Source organism: Pogoniulus pusillus, chromosome 7, assembly GCF_015220805.1.
Source record: "Pogoniulus pusillus isolate bPogPus1 chromosome 7, bPogPus1.pri, whole genome shotgun sequence".
Classification (NCBI taxonomy): domain Eukaryota; kingdom Metazoa; phylum Chordata; class Aves; order Piciformes; family Lybiidae; genus Pogoniulus; species Pogoniulus pusillus.
The window spans coordinates 14,248,515-14,264,863 of NC_087270.1; the positions used below are offsets into that span (position 1 = coordinate 14,248,515).

Here is a 16,349-nt window from a genome sequence, read left to right on the forward strand (position 1 = left end):
AACAAGTCATTTCTGATGTCACAGGTCAGAACAATGGTGTGGGCTGTCAAAATACTTTCCACTTAGCTTTGTAGCCATTGTTCTCCAGCTAAATAAGCCTGAAGGAGTATGGCAGGAGGCTTGTCGAGCCTTTTATAAAACAGGAGGAACAAACATACTTTTCTGCCCTTAAGGAGACAGCAAGCTCTGGCCTCTGGTGTGTGACAGGATTACAGAACTGTGGAGGTGGGAAGGTGCATCAGCAGACCCATCTCAACCCCTCTGGTGAAGCAGGGTCCGCAGAAAGCAAGCTGCAGTGTATCATATCCCACTGAGTTTGGACCATTTCCACAGATGGAGATTTTGCAGCCTCTCTGGACACCCTGTTCCAGTGTTTGATTTTAAGGCAAGCGCCTCAGCAACTGGCTCTGAATTTACTGGTTTTCAGTGCCACCTGATCACAGAATGACAAAATGGTAAGAGTTGCAAGGGACCTCTGGAGATCAGGAGATAATCTAGTTCAGCTCCAGCAGGTTCACCAAGACCGTGTTGCACAGGACAGCATCCAGGCAGTCTTTGAATGACTTCAGAGACATAATCCACTACCTCTCTGGGCAGCCTGTTCCAGTGCTCAGCAGCCTCACAGGACAAAGTTCCTGCTCATGTTTTGATCGAACTTAGTCCATTCAAGTTTCCACCTGTTACCTCGTGTCCTGTCACACGTGTTCCAGACCCATCCTCACAACCTCCACCCTTTATTCACATGGATTTCAGTCTCTTTTCCAGGCTAGGCGGCCCCGCACCTCTCAGCCTCGCTTTGTAAGACCGATGATCCAGCCCTCTCGTTATCTCTGTGGCCCTCCCTTGGACTCTCTCCAGTAGTTCCCTATTTGCCTTCAACTGAGGAGCCTAGAACTGGACACTCCCTGGACAATCTGCGCCCTCACCAGGGCAGAGGAGGAGAACCTCCTTCGACCTGCTGGCCACTCTCTTCTGGGTGCATCCCGGGGTGCCACTGGCCTTCTGGCTCGCAAGGGCACATGGCCGGCTCAACGTCCTGTCACCCACCAGGACTCGAGAGAGCTGCTAAGGGCCACAGCTGCCACTTTGTTGAAATGTACCCTACGTTCACACACTTCAGATCCAAACTTTCAAATGAGAATTGTGAAGGCAACAAAGCACTCATCTCCACCGCACTTCCCCTACAGCAGATGGCCGGAGCAGACCGTAGAGCTCTAACGCAAGGGCTATCCCCCACTCTGAGGCTGCGGAAGGCGCGGCTCGGCGTGGCACCACCCGGCGGAAGGGGTGGCGGCAGCGGCGGCACTTCCCGCCCCTCCGCTCGGCCCCGCGGAGCCGGACGGCGATGGCGGCGGCGCCGGAGCTGCGGGAGGCGCTGGCGCAGCGGCTACGGGACTTGGACATCGCCACGGTCACCGCCGACCACCCCGAGGTAGGGGCCGTGGGCGCCGCATTTTCCCCTTGATCCTTTTGTAGGGGGGTGCGGCTTGAGCCGCATCGCCTCTTGGCATTCTCCGGCCCTTTTTATATCAGGAAATAAAGTTGTCCGTGTGAGCAGGTCAGAGCCGGCTGCTGGGCAGACTTAGGACATGTACGTGATTCTTGTAGTGTGGTCATGGGCATGGAATTCTTCGCCAAGTGACCCAGCCTGGTAGGCGTGGCAGGGGATTGGCGGGGGGGTAGGGACTGTTTCGAGTGGAAATGTTGGGTCATTTCCCCTCCACGTCTCAGTCCTCCTCTCCCTTTCCCCCTTCCGGCCCGTGGCAGCTTTATGAGCTACGACCTATATACTTCACCAGGAAATGACCAGCACCTGGGACGAGTTCCGAACTATTCTAGAACTACCAGCTAAGGGTACATGCGCTACACTAAGCTGTCCGGTGGAGCTGCAAAGAGGAGTGCAGTCGGGGCTGGCTTGTTACGTTTTTAAACTGCTACTACAGAAGACAAATTACTCAGACAGTGCAAGAGCAGTATGTCACATTTTATTGGTGTTCTTTTATGAAGAAATTTTAAAAGGGTACAGGTTTTAGGCCGATGATAACATTCAGTATTTTCTAAGTATTTAACAAAAGATCCCTGCCACGATGCAGCTAAAGTTTAGTGGAACACAGAGTCTCATGCTACACTGATTGCATTTTCCAGGTGTTCACTGTTGAAGAAATGATGCCTCATATCCAACACATGAAAGGAGGTCACAGTAAAAACCTTTTTCTTAAAGACAAAAAGAAGAAAGGGTTCTGGCTGGTGACTGTTCTGCACAACAGGCAAATCAATTTAAATGATCTTGCTAAAAAATTGGGTGTTGGAAGTGGAAACCTAAGATTTGCTGATGAAAAGATGATGCTGGAAAAACTGAAAGTGGGCCAGGGCTGTGTGACCCCCCTCGCCCTTTTCTGTGACCATGGGGATGTGAGGTTTGTGCTGGATGCTGACTTTCTGGAAGGTGGCCATGAAAAGGTGTACTTTCATCCAATGACAAATTCTGCAACTATGGGCTTAAGCCCCGACGACTTGTTGAAGTTTGTGAGATCAACAGGCCATGATCCCATCATCTTACATTTTGATGAAGATGTTAAGTAGATTTCTATTACTAGACACAGATTTTGTATGAGCAAAATGGGCACAAATCTCTTTACAAATAAAATTTGAAAAGCCAAGCATTACTATTTTTCTTTTGTGTTTTTTTTTTTTTTTCCCCAAATGTGTAAGTTTGTATAATCTGGTGGGAAAAAAAATACTGTCTTCAGGTTATTAGAAACTTAACAGAATATTTCTGAAAAGACAAGACATGCTTGCAGTCTACCTCTAAGTAACCAGTAAGTAGAGGTGATGTTATTTAAAAAAAAATGTTATATAGTTGTTAGTAAAATGGATAAAACCAGAACTTCCCATTTGTGGTACTGGCCTTGAAGGTTTAAACTTAAAACATCATTACGAAACAACAAATGAGCTTAAAAATTCTAAAATACCTGTCAGTGTGCACAGTTGTCTAGATTGTGTCCCTGTACCCATTTATCCATTACTACATGTTGCTTTCTTTTTATTATCTTTAGCTAGGAAAAAACAACTTACCTACACTACAGAAAGTATATCTGATTGTCTACATTTTTAGTCGCGTTTTCACTTTCACAGTATCCTCCTCTGAAAAAATACTGAGTTTTCTGGCAATGGGCCCATGAAGACAGGCATGTGCTTCACCTATTTCTAGAGCTTCTCTAAGAATGGCAAGTGAGGAGGGAGCCTTTAGCAGGTGGGGCAGGGGTAAGCCTCAGTACCAGCCTCTCTCCTGGCAGAGAAGCTCCAAAGAATAATGTTACTGCAGGTTCCTGACCTGGTTTAGTATATTCTCAGAGAAAACTTAACACAGCCTAGAACTATATTAACTTTTGTGCACAATTTCTGCAGATTAGCCAGACCACGGAGGATGTGCATCTTCCTCTCTGCTTCACTATAATCAGCACCTATAGAATTGGAAAGAAGGCTACAAGTAGCTGTATGTGATCACCTTTCGGGAGAAGGGGACTACTGCACACACAAACATCCCTGTGCTTAAGAAGGGAAGGCTGATCTGTCTTTCAACTGATGAGTAGAAAATTAGTATAGAAAGGTATCTTTCACAAGAACAAGACTGCTATTAAAATAAAAATTATTATCTTTCTCCTTTCTTCTGCCTAAATAAACCTCCCTTCATACAGATTGTGTGCTAAAGACAGAAGCAGCAGAAACTCCGTGATGTCCAGTAAACATACTGTGGCAACAAGAACCTCCACAAAACCCAAAGATGGCAGTTGTGAAAGCAAGGGACAAAATCTAGAGAGGATGGGGAGAAAGGTTTTTTAAACACAGCTGAACAAAAATGTACAAACTGCCTAAAGGCAAGTGGCACTGTCAACATGAGTTGAGACAGAAAGGAAATAAAGAATACAGAAGAGCGAACTAAACACACAGAAGGACTTGTGTTCCTGGATGACTTTGTCATGCTAAAGGATTTGATGCCAACAGTGATAAACACTTCAAAAGAAGCACAAGTCAGAAATGGGCCAATGTGAACCAGTTTCATTCTATATGGCCAAGATAGTTCTATGAGAGCATCAAAATTGGTGTGTTGATGTTTCTTCCTCTTAAAAAAGTGAGAGCTTTACTTCTATAGAATAAATAGCTAGTATTAACTGAGAAAAAATACCTAGGGCAAAACACAGGTCACCTCACAAACATCCTTGCCATGATCTCCTTCAGTTCTGAGGTATTTGGCACCTGTTCTCCAGAGATACGGACTTAATACTTAATGATGAAACAGTTCTAAGTTCTCCCCTCCACCTCAGAAAGACACTAAACCAACCCCTTCTACCATGGAAGTTCCCTCAGTTGGGAAAGAAGTGACCGAAAAAATGCTGAAGCTATAGAAAGAATCACTAGAAGGATGTCCGGGTACGTGAGATCTTATATTTGTTGTTAAATAAAAGACAAACATCTGGTGTTTAGGAATACTGGGTTGATTAATGAACATTAATGACTGACATTACTAAATTAGCTAGATACAGTCTTATGTGTCTTTTAAAAAGTAAGAATTATCTTACCCTCTGCCTGCCACTCACTCTTTTCCCCTTTAAGGAGATTTTGTGGTACCCTAAAATCCTTTATCACTTCAAAACAAAAAGAAAAAAACAAATTTGACTTATCAAGGTTTTTACATCCAGAAGGCTTTAAATGTGAAATCTGATTTATAAACATGCACAACAGCAGTTTACTTCATGAATCTCAAAATCCGTACTACCCAAAATTTAACTTCTTTTGTCCTCAAGACGTTCTGAGATTTGTCCCAGCAAAAATAATGTTCAAGCAAAATCAAAGCTTCAAAGACTACATTTGGCAAATCTAGAATTATTTGTATTTACTTATGAAATTAGTGTCTTTTAAAAATAATACCAAAATAGTGTATAGTTAAAAGCTACACAGCTCTATGCAAATAAGCAACACAAAACAACTATGCATTGTCCAGAAAGCTGCTGCTACAGCTTCGTGGGTTTCCTTCTGGAAGAAACACAGAGCATGTCACTAACTGACCACCATGCCATTATTGAACACCAACAGCCTTCCAGTAATATCCATTTCCAAATAAAGTGTGCATAAATGTACACACAACTAAGAAAAAAATTATTTGGTTTGGCATTTTAATAACATAATTAATAAATGTATACAATGGCAAACATAACAAAAAAACTATGTAAAGAAAATTACAGTTTTAAATAAGAGCTTTTTGTTTCACACCTAGGTACATTCCTTTAAGGCAGTTTTATTAATATCAAAGCATTATTTACATAAACATTATGATCTACCTCTAGAAAACATCTTGGAAACAGTTTAGAAATAATAGGTGTTGGGAATGTTGAAAAGCAGATGATCAGAAAAGTAAATAAAAATTACACATTATGTAGTACTACAACCTCTTTTGTCATCTTGAACTAGATTTGGCAACTCTTGCAGTAAAAAAATCTTTGTGTGCACTCTTTTACGCTATCAATAGCTGCCATGTTGTCCTCTGGGAGTCTGTTTCAGAAAAAGGGAAGCAACTCCCAAATTAAATTTAGGTTTTGCTTAATTTGATCTTAAGGGCACAAAGTGGAAAGATAAGAAAGGACAAAGAAAACAAATACAAAGTCATCAGAGCACAGAGAACTTCCTGACTGCTCTTCTGCTCTGAAAGTTTTTGGCCAAAGAAAGTGCTGGAAGGAAAAGGTTCTGATCTCTTGAATGCAAACGTATTCTGCAAATAGTGCTGCTTTTGGCTAATCCAGCACATAAAACCCCAACTGCTGTCCTGTCTTTGTATGGAAGTGGATCAAATCCTGCTCACAGTGGCTTTGACAGGCACCAAGTAGGACTGGCACAGACCTCATCCATGCTCACCTCTGACCTAGCAGGGTGAATTCTGCCCCTAAACTCCTCCTGATCCTCTCACATAAGGAAACTGTTTCAGTTAAATAGTAATTTTAAAGGTTGTTAACTATGCCCTGGCTGTGATTGCAAGTTGCTTTAAGAAGGTGTTAATAATATGCAAAAAGAAAGCAGAGAAGTTACTACAGGTAGCCTTGGACAACTTAAGAGTGACTACAGGAAAAAGCTGAACTAATAAATGAATCAGGAGTTGCCCATGTGATGAAAACAATACAGCCATGTGTGGCTAGGGCAGGTTTTGTGTGTCCAGACATGCTCCTCACAGGAAAGAAGCAGGCAGACGTGGCAATGACATGGCAATACTGCCTAATTCCCAGGGTCTCAGAGAATCTACCAGAACACACACAGCTGCTCAGATTCTGTGAGTACAAACAGCACTTGGCATGACAGTTTTAATCCACTAAGTCAAGAAATACACATTGTTCTAAAAGTCCTAACATTACTGAATGGCTAGGGTATAAAAAGTTTGAGTAGTTTGAAAAGTTCCCTGCTGCCAAGAAAGTCAGGAGAATGCAATCACAATCAGACCACAAAATGAGCTTGAAAATACCATAATTTACAATTAGCTGTTGTCCTAATATAGTATTTCAATCCTCTTTCCTAACAGCTCTGCTTTTAGTAAGGGCTAACAGCACTCCAGGTTTCCTATCTTTGTCTGTGAAATTCTCCAATGACAACCCTTCCTTTAGTCTCTGTGCCTCTGCCTATGCTGCAGTACAGGAATGGCACAGAAACCAGGTCTGACACCGTATTTGTATTGTTACTGAGTGTTCTAGCCCTTGCCAACCATCTTACCCACCCCTCTAGTGGCACCTCATAGCTGTCAGTGCATGGCTTGGAATGTACCAAATCTCTCTCAAAAATATCACAGTATCAGTTACAAGATGGGAAAGTATTCCAAAGTGAACCAAACTCGGGCTGCCTACAAAACCATCATGGACAGATGGATTTCAGGAGCGTGCTAGACTTCAGATCACCCTGGGGACTGCTCATTTGTGTGCTCGCCATGCTTCCACCAAAATCAATGGAAATCTTGACACTAAGGGACCAGAAATGTATGTGTGTTGTCAGCTGGTAATAAAAATAAACCAATTAATAAGATACCAGAAACGTCCTCAGAGGAAGAACAGATATTCTGTGTAGTCCAAAAAATTTGACCTGATAATCCTTGAGGTCACTTCCAACTGGATATCTTGTGACATATGGTTGAGAGCTACAAAACTTAAGGGAAAAAACAACTAATAAACCAATAGATGTCTAAATTCTCTGAGACAACAATCTGAGAATCAAGTATTTGTAAGGTAAAACCAAAATAATCTGTTTAGATCTGGATATTCTAGCATATTTTATCACAAAAAAATACTAGAAGTCACTTTGAGGAAGAAAATAAAATTTTAAAGCCTGTTGAACTTTCCTCCTTTTTTCCCCCTTTTGACAAAATTTCAGGAAAATAAAACTTGCTAGGATAGCTTTTGAATTTCTGAACTGCAGTCTTCCTCCAGTGAAAAATGATGTTCATGCTGTCCCTGGTCACGCTTACCTGTACTGATGTGAATGGAGACAGCTGTAGGTGAAGTTATCTACCTGCCTGCTGGAAGAGGGGACACTAGGAGGTCATACAATTAACTGTTTAGAGCAGGTATCTGAATATGCTGATTGATTTGTAATGAAATATAATGATGATAACTCATTTTGGATCTGCTTGTACATTCACATACAATAAATGTATGCTACCATTGAATGCACCAAGGACATTGGTTGATTTTAATAGAAATAAAAAATGAACAAAATGTATTTTATCAGCGAAAGATAACTTTAAGGGGAACTGATTGTAAAATGCATATGATATTATTTACATTTCTCTTTGCCATCAAGAAACCTCCTAAGCCACAATCAGCTCAAGTTGAAAGACAATAAAAAAAAGTCAGTACACAAACATTGTAAGACAGTCTTATTCTGGAAATGCTGTTTGATGAAGACAGCCTTCTATTAAAGTTATAGAAAAAGCATACCTGACAATTTCCTGTCAGGAACATGTGAACATATATATAGTCAGAGTAACATGGGAGTGTGGAAAACACAAATGACAAATTCTAGAGAATACAATTATCCCACGACTCCCACTTTTGTTAGCTACCCAACGTTTTCATGTATGTAAACAGATTTTTCTCTTGCAGTATGCAACAAAAATCAGCATAAACCTTTTCAAGAGCAATTCCATGCAGATTATGCTAACCAAATAAGGCAGTGAAGTGCCAGTAAGCTGCGAGGTTTTGGATCTGTATGTACAGTAAATTTCAACAAAATAACTACATAATTTATTTTAGATTTACAGAAGTAAACATAAACTGCTAGTTATGGGGGGGGGAGGGGTTGGTTAATTATTAGCAGAAGCTTAAGCAAATCAGTGGCTAATTTCTTAAACAAAAGATGAAAGGAATTTTAGTTTTTTTCCCTGGAGTGACTCTTGAGACCTTAATAATCTTGGTCTTTAGGGAGATGAGAACTGTCCTTTATTCAGTAGATCTTAACAGTGCAATGTGCAGTAATTCCTAAGATCATCTACAAATTTTCGGCAGTAGACTCCAGTAGAGCTCCTTGATTCAAGGAAGGAAGGTAGGTAGATAGGTAGGTTTTTATTTCTTGCCTGCTCTAGTCACGAAGAATGTAAAAAATTCCCTTAATTTTTATTAATGAATCCTACAGTCGCTGTCTTGTTACTTCAGTTAAAAAGGCTTCACATTGAGATACTGAAGGACACTTTTCTCTCTGTGTTCAGTTGAAAGGTAGAAAGAGAAAAGAACATAAGAAAAGCTTGAAGTGCAGAAATGTAAAATACAGAGTTAAGTCACTTACAGAACTAACAGCACTAATATCATGCATCAAAGATGTGTTAATGAAGTCAAGAGAAGGACAGAGTGTCAAAGGCAAGCTTTATAAAAAGGCAGTTTCCATGTAGCACAGAATGCTTTATATGCTTTGTTAAACTGTTCTTTTGGATTTATCAGTCCCTTTCCAAGAACTGACTTCAGTATTACTTATGATTTCTTTGCAATTCCTTCTTCAAGAGATTAAAAAAATGAAAATAAATGTAATTTTTACAGGCAAAAGTCTAAACAGGATGCAGTTCCTTGCCTAAACAGGCAAAGTAACTCTTGCAAAGCAACCTGTTCTGGCTTAAATACTAAGCAAGACAAAAGCCAGTTAAGCAAGCAGTATTTACATCTGGTTAATGCAGTGTGCACTTGGTCTTACATGTAATGCTGTTAGTTTGTTGTAAATGAAATGAATCTCATTTACATTTTGGGCAGGAAACTCACCACTTGGCCCACATCTCATGTAGTGGGCAATAGAATTAGGAGCTTTGTTGCTCCCTAGACCTGCTTTTTGAATTTCTGCTTTCTGGGATAGCTTCCACATCTGCAGAGAAAAGCATTTCATGTTATTCATTATGTTTACCAGGACATGAAAAAAACCTTCATGCATTAAAATACAGTCTACTTATTAGTAGAGCAAAAGGATATGTGTACACTTTTTTTTTTTTAAATTTCAGAGGAAAAGACAGAGGAGAGGAACGGAAGAAACTCACTGGATGTTCCTGTTCAACTACACTCATTAAAAGTTATCTTAGCATTATGTTCAAAGCCAGAGATGTGTTACCTTTTAGATATACTAACCCTACATTTCTGCCTGCATGACAAGGAAAACAAATGTAATCAAGGCTGACTGAACCTAGAAGAGAACTTAACTCATCTTTGCATTTTCACTTGCTACACCACACTGACAGAAATGTTCACATTTGGTTCTGCAAAACAGAAAATAATCCTTGCATGCAACAGTTTAAACATGCAGAACAGTATCTCAATTTACTATTCCTTTAACTGCAAGCAAGTTATCTAGCCTGAACAACAAAAGCTTTTCTTGTTGGCAGCCACAGATTTAGTGTTTATCATTGCCATGCAAAGCCCAAACTTGTAATTTTTAAAGACATAAGGGACCAAGGAAGGAGCAAGTGCACCATCTGCTTACAGTCAGTTATCTGAATGGCCAAGGGGCAGGAGAGAAAAAGTTTCACAGATCCTTCCACTAGTTGAGCACAGACCAAAAGAGCCATCCATGACATATATGTTGTTAAAACAAAGACCAAAAAGCGGAGGGGAAAAAATCCTTCTGTATATTAAAATTGTTTTATGCAACAAAAAAATGACCACTTCTCATTAACAGTGAAGTCTAGCAGCATGCTTTCACTGTTGCAGCTCAACTCAATGAAGCTAATGCAGAACAAAAAGTTATCCTCAGAAATTAAATCCAATTCATAAAAAAAACCCACACAACAATGCAAAATAGCAACTTGATCAGGACACAGTTAGTCTACAATTCCCATAGAGAATCTACAGGACTAATGTTCAAAGACACTCAGGTATTCCAAAGTCCTTTGTGTTTAGCAAAGAAGTTGGTTTTAATGCTGTCCTCCCCAGTGAGTAAGGGTAAAAGGGCATTAAATGTCAGGCACACAGATTCACTATCAGGTTTGGTTTGTGCATTAAAGCTCAGTGCTTTGAAAAGAAATGAAACAATACAAATTGAAGTGTTCCATGGGCAGCAGCTGGGAAAAAAATTACTTTGTTGCCTTGAAAGCAAGTTTCAACTTCACTCTACAGGGGTAACTACCAAAATTCTTCTTTAGATCCAGGCCTTGCTCATGATTGGCTTCAGGGTTCAATGGTCATGATGGAGATTTTGTGGTAAGTATCTCTGGAGACAATACTGAACTTTTTGTAGCTGTGACAATGCACAGACCTAGACAAGGCAAGGCTGGCAAAGGAGAAAACAGCATGCCTGAAAGCTTATCCCATTTCTCCAACAATAGCAGTTGATCTACACATAAGATACTACCTCTAGCTACAAAACATGTTCTGCTCACAACATGTAGCCTCAATGCAAGACACAGGCTTGCTTGTAATCAGTTCATAAAAATACAGGCACTGGTAGCACAGTGTGAGTTTGTATTAAGTGCTCTCAGAGCTAAGAAGGTTTTGTCTCTTAATTCCTTAAACAATTTGCAAAATGCATTACACGCACGTTGCTTCAGAGAACACCACTGTTTATCTCAAAGCTAATTCAAACCACATCTACAGATTAATGGAAACAAAGTCAAATTACATGGCCCAAGGTCAGAATACTCATCTTGCTAGGTAGCAGTAAATGCAGGTCAAATTAAGTTTGTATTTTGGATCTGGATTTCTGTTTTTTTTCACTGGTGAGACAATTCTACAGGGAACACAGCATTAACAGCATGCTGTGAACACTGAAGTAAGAATTTATCAGCCCAGTAATAATGGCTGCCTGCAGACAGACAGGCGTGTCTGATTGGATGGCTTTTTGACATTTTAAAACAGAAATTCTACCCTCCACAAAATGCCTCTCTTCTCCTCTAATTCCCTTTTCCCACCTTGAAATGTAAGTGGAGTTCTGGAAAGGCTATCTCTGTATTTTACCAGTTCTCCTGTATGAAACGGAGACCATACAGACTACAATGTGGGATGCCTGCTTCTTTTCCTTGGGAATGGAGCATTTGTAGCACAGCTACCCCTCCCTAACTAAGCACAGGAATTACTTCAATCCACACAGCACTAACACAACTGTCACAAAATATCTGGCAAGATAAATTCATCTGGAAAAATCAGAGTATAACATCCATAATTCTTAATATTTACTTTCAATTTAAAATATCTTCTTCTAGATATATTTTGTTTTATAGTAGATGCAATTTTAACCTATAATAACTATCAGTAACTATTTCCTCTTGCAAAAAAAAAGGTACTTGCATCTAAAGTCTTGAGTACAAAACCATTTAGAACTCTTTGATACAGACGTTTCAAGTAATTGCAGAGACAGTTGAATTTAAAGCAATTACCTGTCAACATCTCCCTTTAGCTTGTTATCTAGAATTAGCAAGTTATTGGCTTATGCATTTCCCTACCTCTATATTTTTGCAAGAAAACTTCTTGCTATTTCTTCTTTTATCTAATTGTGTTAATTTAACATTTTTTCTGTTATTTTTGTTACACATCTTGTTTTCTATTATATTAGTGTTACTTGAAGAAAAAATGAATTTCCACCATAATGAACAGAAGTTTTTATTACCACACAACACAAGGAGTCTCCCAGAAATCTGATACGTGACTTCTGCTAAGTCCATACACTTCACCACATCTGTACACCAGGTACACAAGGGACACAAAGCACACAAAAGGGACAAGGTGGAAAGGCTCATTTTTTCATTACAAGTGCTGCCTATCATGTGACTATTTTAGTACCTCTTCAGAAGAATTAGCATTTATGTTTAGACTTACAGATGGTCCCTGTATTTATTGATGTTTTGTAAGTATGAACAGTAGTTTATATTTACTGTGCATGCCAGAGACACTGAATTATTGGGCTGTAACTTGTTCCTTGTACAAAGTGCATTTATGCCAGGATGTGGCATAAATGAGAAGGATAGGACACTGAAAGCTCTCTAAGTGCTTCTTCTCATTAGTGTGCCGCTTTTAAAGGAGATTATGTCCAAATACGTGACCAGCATGTTACTGATACATCCAAAAGCATGAGCACAACTGAAAAGCACTTTCTTTGTACTGGAAAGGATGTTGCTGGCAATGCAGCATGCGACTGGTTTAACATGCATTCAGGAAATAACCAAAATACCTGTAATGCGCGACAAAGAAAAGTATCACTTGTATTATAAACACTTTTAAAGGCATGCAAAATATATACAATGCAATTAATATTTCATGCAAAGTTTGATGAGGTTACAATTTACATTCAGACATGCTGGCATACAAAACAGCTCTATGCCATTTCTCTTAGAAACAGCCCATGAACCTAACATGGAAGCATTTTTCATTGAAGTGAAACTTTCTCTAAATCCAGTGAACATGAGAACATCATATATGTAGATTTAATAATACAACCTCCTTATCATACACAACCATACTCATACCACACGGTTTGACTATCTTCAGAAACCAGGAGTGGGGATTCAGCCTCACTGGTGTTTACACAGGTGGTAGCCACAAGCTCACTAGTCAGACCTGGCCGTTGGTCACTACGATCAGATTCTGGATTAGCAGAAGGCTGCTCTTGATTTTTCAGTACTGCTCGAAATGCTGACCCAATTGTCTGATTAGTTGTTTTTGATGTAGATCTTGGAGGCAATCCACTTATATTGCTAACTAATTCAGTGTTAAGGGATAAAAATGGCAGAGCCAAAGTAACTGATCCTGTGCTGTCATTACCAGACATATTGACTTTATTGTTAAATGTGCTTGTGTTTAGCAAGGTTCTCTCATGAGTATCTGACCTTTCCATTCTTGAAGTCTTAGTTACATCAGGGTTACATCCTAGATTATGTGGTTTAACTGTATTAGCTGCATCACTTTGTGGAACACAATCTACCCTGTAAGCCACACAGTGTAAAAAAGATAACTGGTGTGGTGAGTACTCACTAGAGGTTGATGGAACACTTCTGTCAGAGGCGGATGGTGCTGGATCAACCGATACAGGTTGCCTACTATCCTTAGACAAAAAGTCATGAATGCTTGTCCTTCGAGTAGTTCCTTCTGCTGTAGAAATCACACTGCTTGCACGAGGTAAGGTAGCATAAGGATTGCAATCTCTTGATTGTCGCTGTGAAACAGTCCCTTGTATCTTCTCTTTAACTGATTTGGCCTTCCCTTGAGTGCCTGATGTAAATTTTATTGGAGAGCTAGTAAAGCAGATGTCTTCCGTTTTACAAAGGCTAGGCCTTACAAGTTGTTCTGGTTTAATGGATCGTCCATCTGAGAAATCAACAGTAGCTTTCACACTTAACGATCTTACAATACCACAACCAGCAGAGGGCTGTTTTCTTAGCTTTTCCCTTCCTGACAGCTCTGCAGACTCAGATAAGCTTTTCATTACTTCATCTAAAAGATTCTCTTCACTTGCAGATTTCAACTGTCAAAAATATGAAACATTTTATAAATTATTAAATGGTAATTTTTGACCTTTTCTTAAGTGCTCTTTGTGGACAGAAATGAAGAACAAATATAAAAAGATTTGCTGGTTGGGGTGTTTGCTGGGTTGTTTTTTTTTTAATATCTCAGTTCTAAAAGCAGATTAAACATTTATGGTATATACTCATAAGTCTTCTGCACAGGTTACAAATACTTTGAAAACTACGTCTCAGATCATAACTATCTGGAATTAGTTCCTGCAATATTGATTAAATCAAATCAGACAATCAAAACTTCCAAGTCTGTTTTCTCATTCACTTGCCCTTTGCCATCACTCATTGATACTTCCAAGCAATTTCATGTGGGCTACTATTTTAACTTATAGTGATCAACTGGAGCTAAAAGTTTAAATTCTCAACACACTCAAATAACAAAGAAAAAACTCTTAGGAACTAATACAAAACGTGTAAACTTCAGGCACCTTTGGTACCTGTATCTGGACTGGCCAGCTTCCTGTCTTTTAAGAGCTAAAAAAAAAAAGGGTTAGGTGAACACTATTTACAGCCTTAGCAGAGAAAGTCTGCAGTATTTTACAAAATGGAAAAAGAGGCAATTTGAAAACGCTAAGCTAAAAACATCAAGGAAATGCTTGGCAGAAGACTGCACATGGACCTCTTGAAAAACCCAAATATGCCCTCCAACTTGAATGATTCTATGATGCTATGAAATGAATTCTGGGATTCACTAACAGCAGTGGACCAGACAACTCGGGGGATTTCTTTTATTTCTATTGCCAGAAGAGTATTGTTTAATGGTTAGAAATAAAAAAATACTTGTCCAGGAGTATCATTTTAAGTATCTAACCAGAAATACAAAAACTTAATCCAGATTCAAGTCACAGACTACTCCAATCAATTCAGATGTGAGTATTTTTCCATTTAAATAGTATCATTAAAATTAATGGAATCAGATCCTTAACTCTTCATAGGCCTTAGTCACAGTAACTTGTTTTATCTTAGAGCACATCTAGATTTTAGACAGATTTACTCATGAATTAGCGATGAAGAAATCAGGGTATTAACAGACAGAAGGTGATTTTGGGCTTTTAACAAACTGTCACTGTTTTACAGAATCACTGTCTTATTCCTCTCAGCTTTCAACGCACTCCAAGGTCAGGTTTTTGGTGCAGTGGAGTTAAAAAGGTAGAACTGAAGCAGACAAGAGTCTCTTTTCAGGGAATGAAGTAAGGCAGCTTCCTGCCTGTTGTTACAAGACAGACTGATAACAGCCCTTACTTAAGACAAGTAGCTGAACTGGAAGAAGTAAACCTACTCAGAGTTTCTGGCCTTCCATCTGACCTCTGCTGAGTACGTAAGTACACTGGACGATTCTGTGCAGTGAAAATCAATTTTCTTACATAATTCAGTAACCAGAAAGAGCCAAGCTGCAAAATTCTAAAAGTTCTTCTGTGTAATACAGCAAGTACAGTTCATAAGGGTACAAGCCCACGCTATTTCTTAATGCAGATGTAACCAGAATCCCCACAAGGTTTTAAAGCAATTCTATTCACTTTAAGTTCTCTGTTAATTCTGTGACCAAATATGGCCTAATAGGTAGTTAAAATATTTTTAAACTAACCTCGCTTGAGGTACTTTTGTTGCTTTCTTCTAAAAACTGTTGCAGGGTAACAACTTCACTTCCAGGAGAACCAGTTTTGATCTGTTTTCCACGACTCTCCAGTGTTTCGGACATTCTTTGCTGGAGCACTGGACTAGACCTTCTATGACCTTTCAAATACTGAATAGGACTGCTGCTGCTGCTAGACCAAGCCTCATGTTCGTGTAGCAGGCTAAACTCTCCACTGCTGTGACTCTGTGGCCTGCTTTGATTGTTAACTGCACCTGCTTTGGGGGTAAATGGCATTAAGTATTCCATAAGAAAAATATACGAAAGCTGCTAAATAGTAAAACCTCCTCAAATCCGGAATGCTGTTAGCTAACAACAATTCAAAATGTTAAAAAACTTATTTGTTATTTTTCACTCAAACATTATTAATTCAGTTGTACTCCTCTCACTTACCTCTTAAAACTCTTTAAACATGTAATGACAGTTTTTGAATAAAAAACTACCATTCACTTATATCAGGGCCTCTAGCTTTGTAATACTGTATTCCAAGGGGTTAAAGATATGCCTCTGCTCTTGTTCAGCATCACTGTGAGGCACATACCCAAACACAGTGTTAATGACTTCTACACTGAATGAAATACAAAAGATGGAATAGAAAGAAAGTATTTTCCTCAACACAGTTCTTTGAAAATAACTGTTTAGGAATGTTGTCTCTCCAACAGTTTCTTCTGGTTTTATTACAACTGTGACCTGAAGGAGGCATATGGC

At 39.4% G+C, this 16,349-nt stretch overlaps 2 protein-coding genes across 19 annotated transcripts in view; one reads left to right on the forward strand and one right to left on the reverse strand.

Moving 5' to 3' along the window:
* The first annotated feature begins 1,293 nt into the window (after window positions 1–1,293).
* Window positions 1,294–2,666, forward strand: LOC135176727 (prolyl-tRNA synthetase associated domain-containing protein 1-like). The gene is made up of 2 exons (XM_064146002.1): window positions 1,294–1,432; window positions 2,146–2,666. The coding sequence occupies exons 1-2, from the start codon at window positions 1,346–1,348 to the stop codon at window positions 2,581–2,583; spliced, it is 525 nt and encodes a 174-aa protein (XP_064002072.1). The 5' UTR covers window positions 1,294–1,345; the 3' UTR covers window positions 2,584–2,666.
* The window catches only part of CCDC88A (coiled-coil domain containing 88A), an 84,421-nt gene continuing 70,035 nt past the window's right edge, over window positions 1,964–16,349 (reverse strand). For 11 of the 18 annotated variants that reach the window (XM_064145982.1, XM_064145990.1, XM_064145985.1 and 8 more), the window contains 2 exons: window positions 15,594–15,859; window positions 12,083–13,956 (listed from right to left, as the gene is read on the reverse strand). In XM_064145982.1, coding sequence (XP_064002052.1) covers window positions 12,940–13,956; window positions 15,594–15,859 — 1,283 coding nt within the window. In that variant the 3' untranslated portion in view covers window positions 12,083–12,939. Of the gene's footprint in view, window positions 8,728–9,278; window positions 9,379–12,082; window positions 13,957–15,593; window positions 15,860–16,349 lie in introns of those variants that run through there. The other 7 variants (XM_064145999.1, XM_064146000.1, XM_064145998.1 and 4 more) reach the window with 3 other exon arrangements.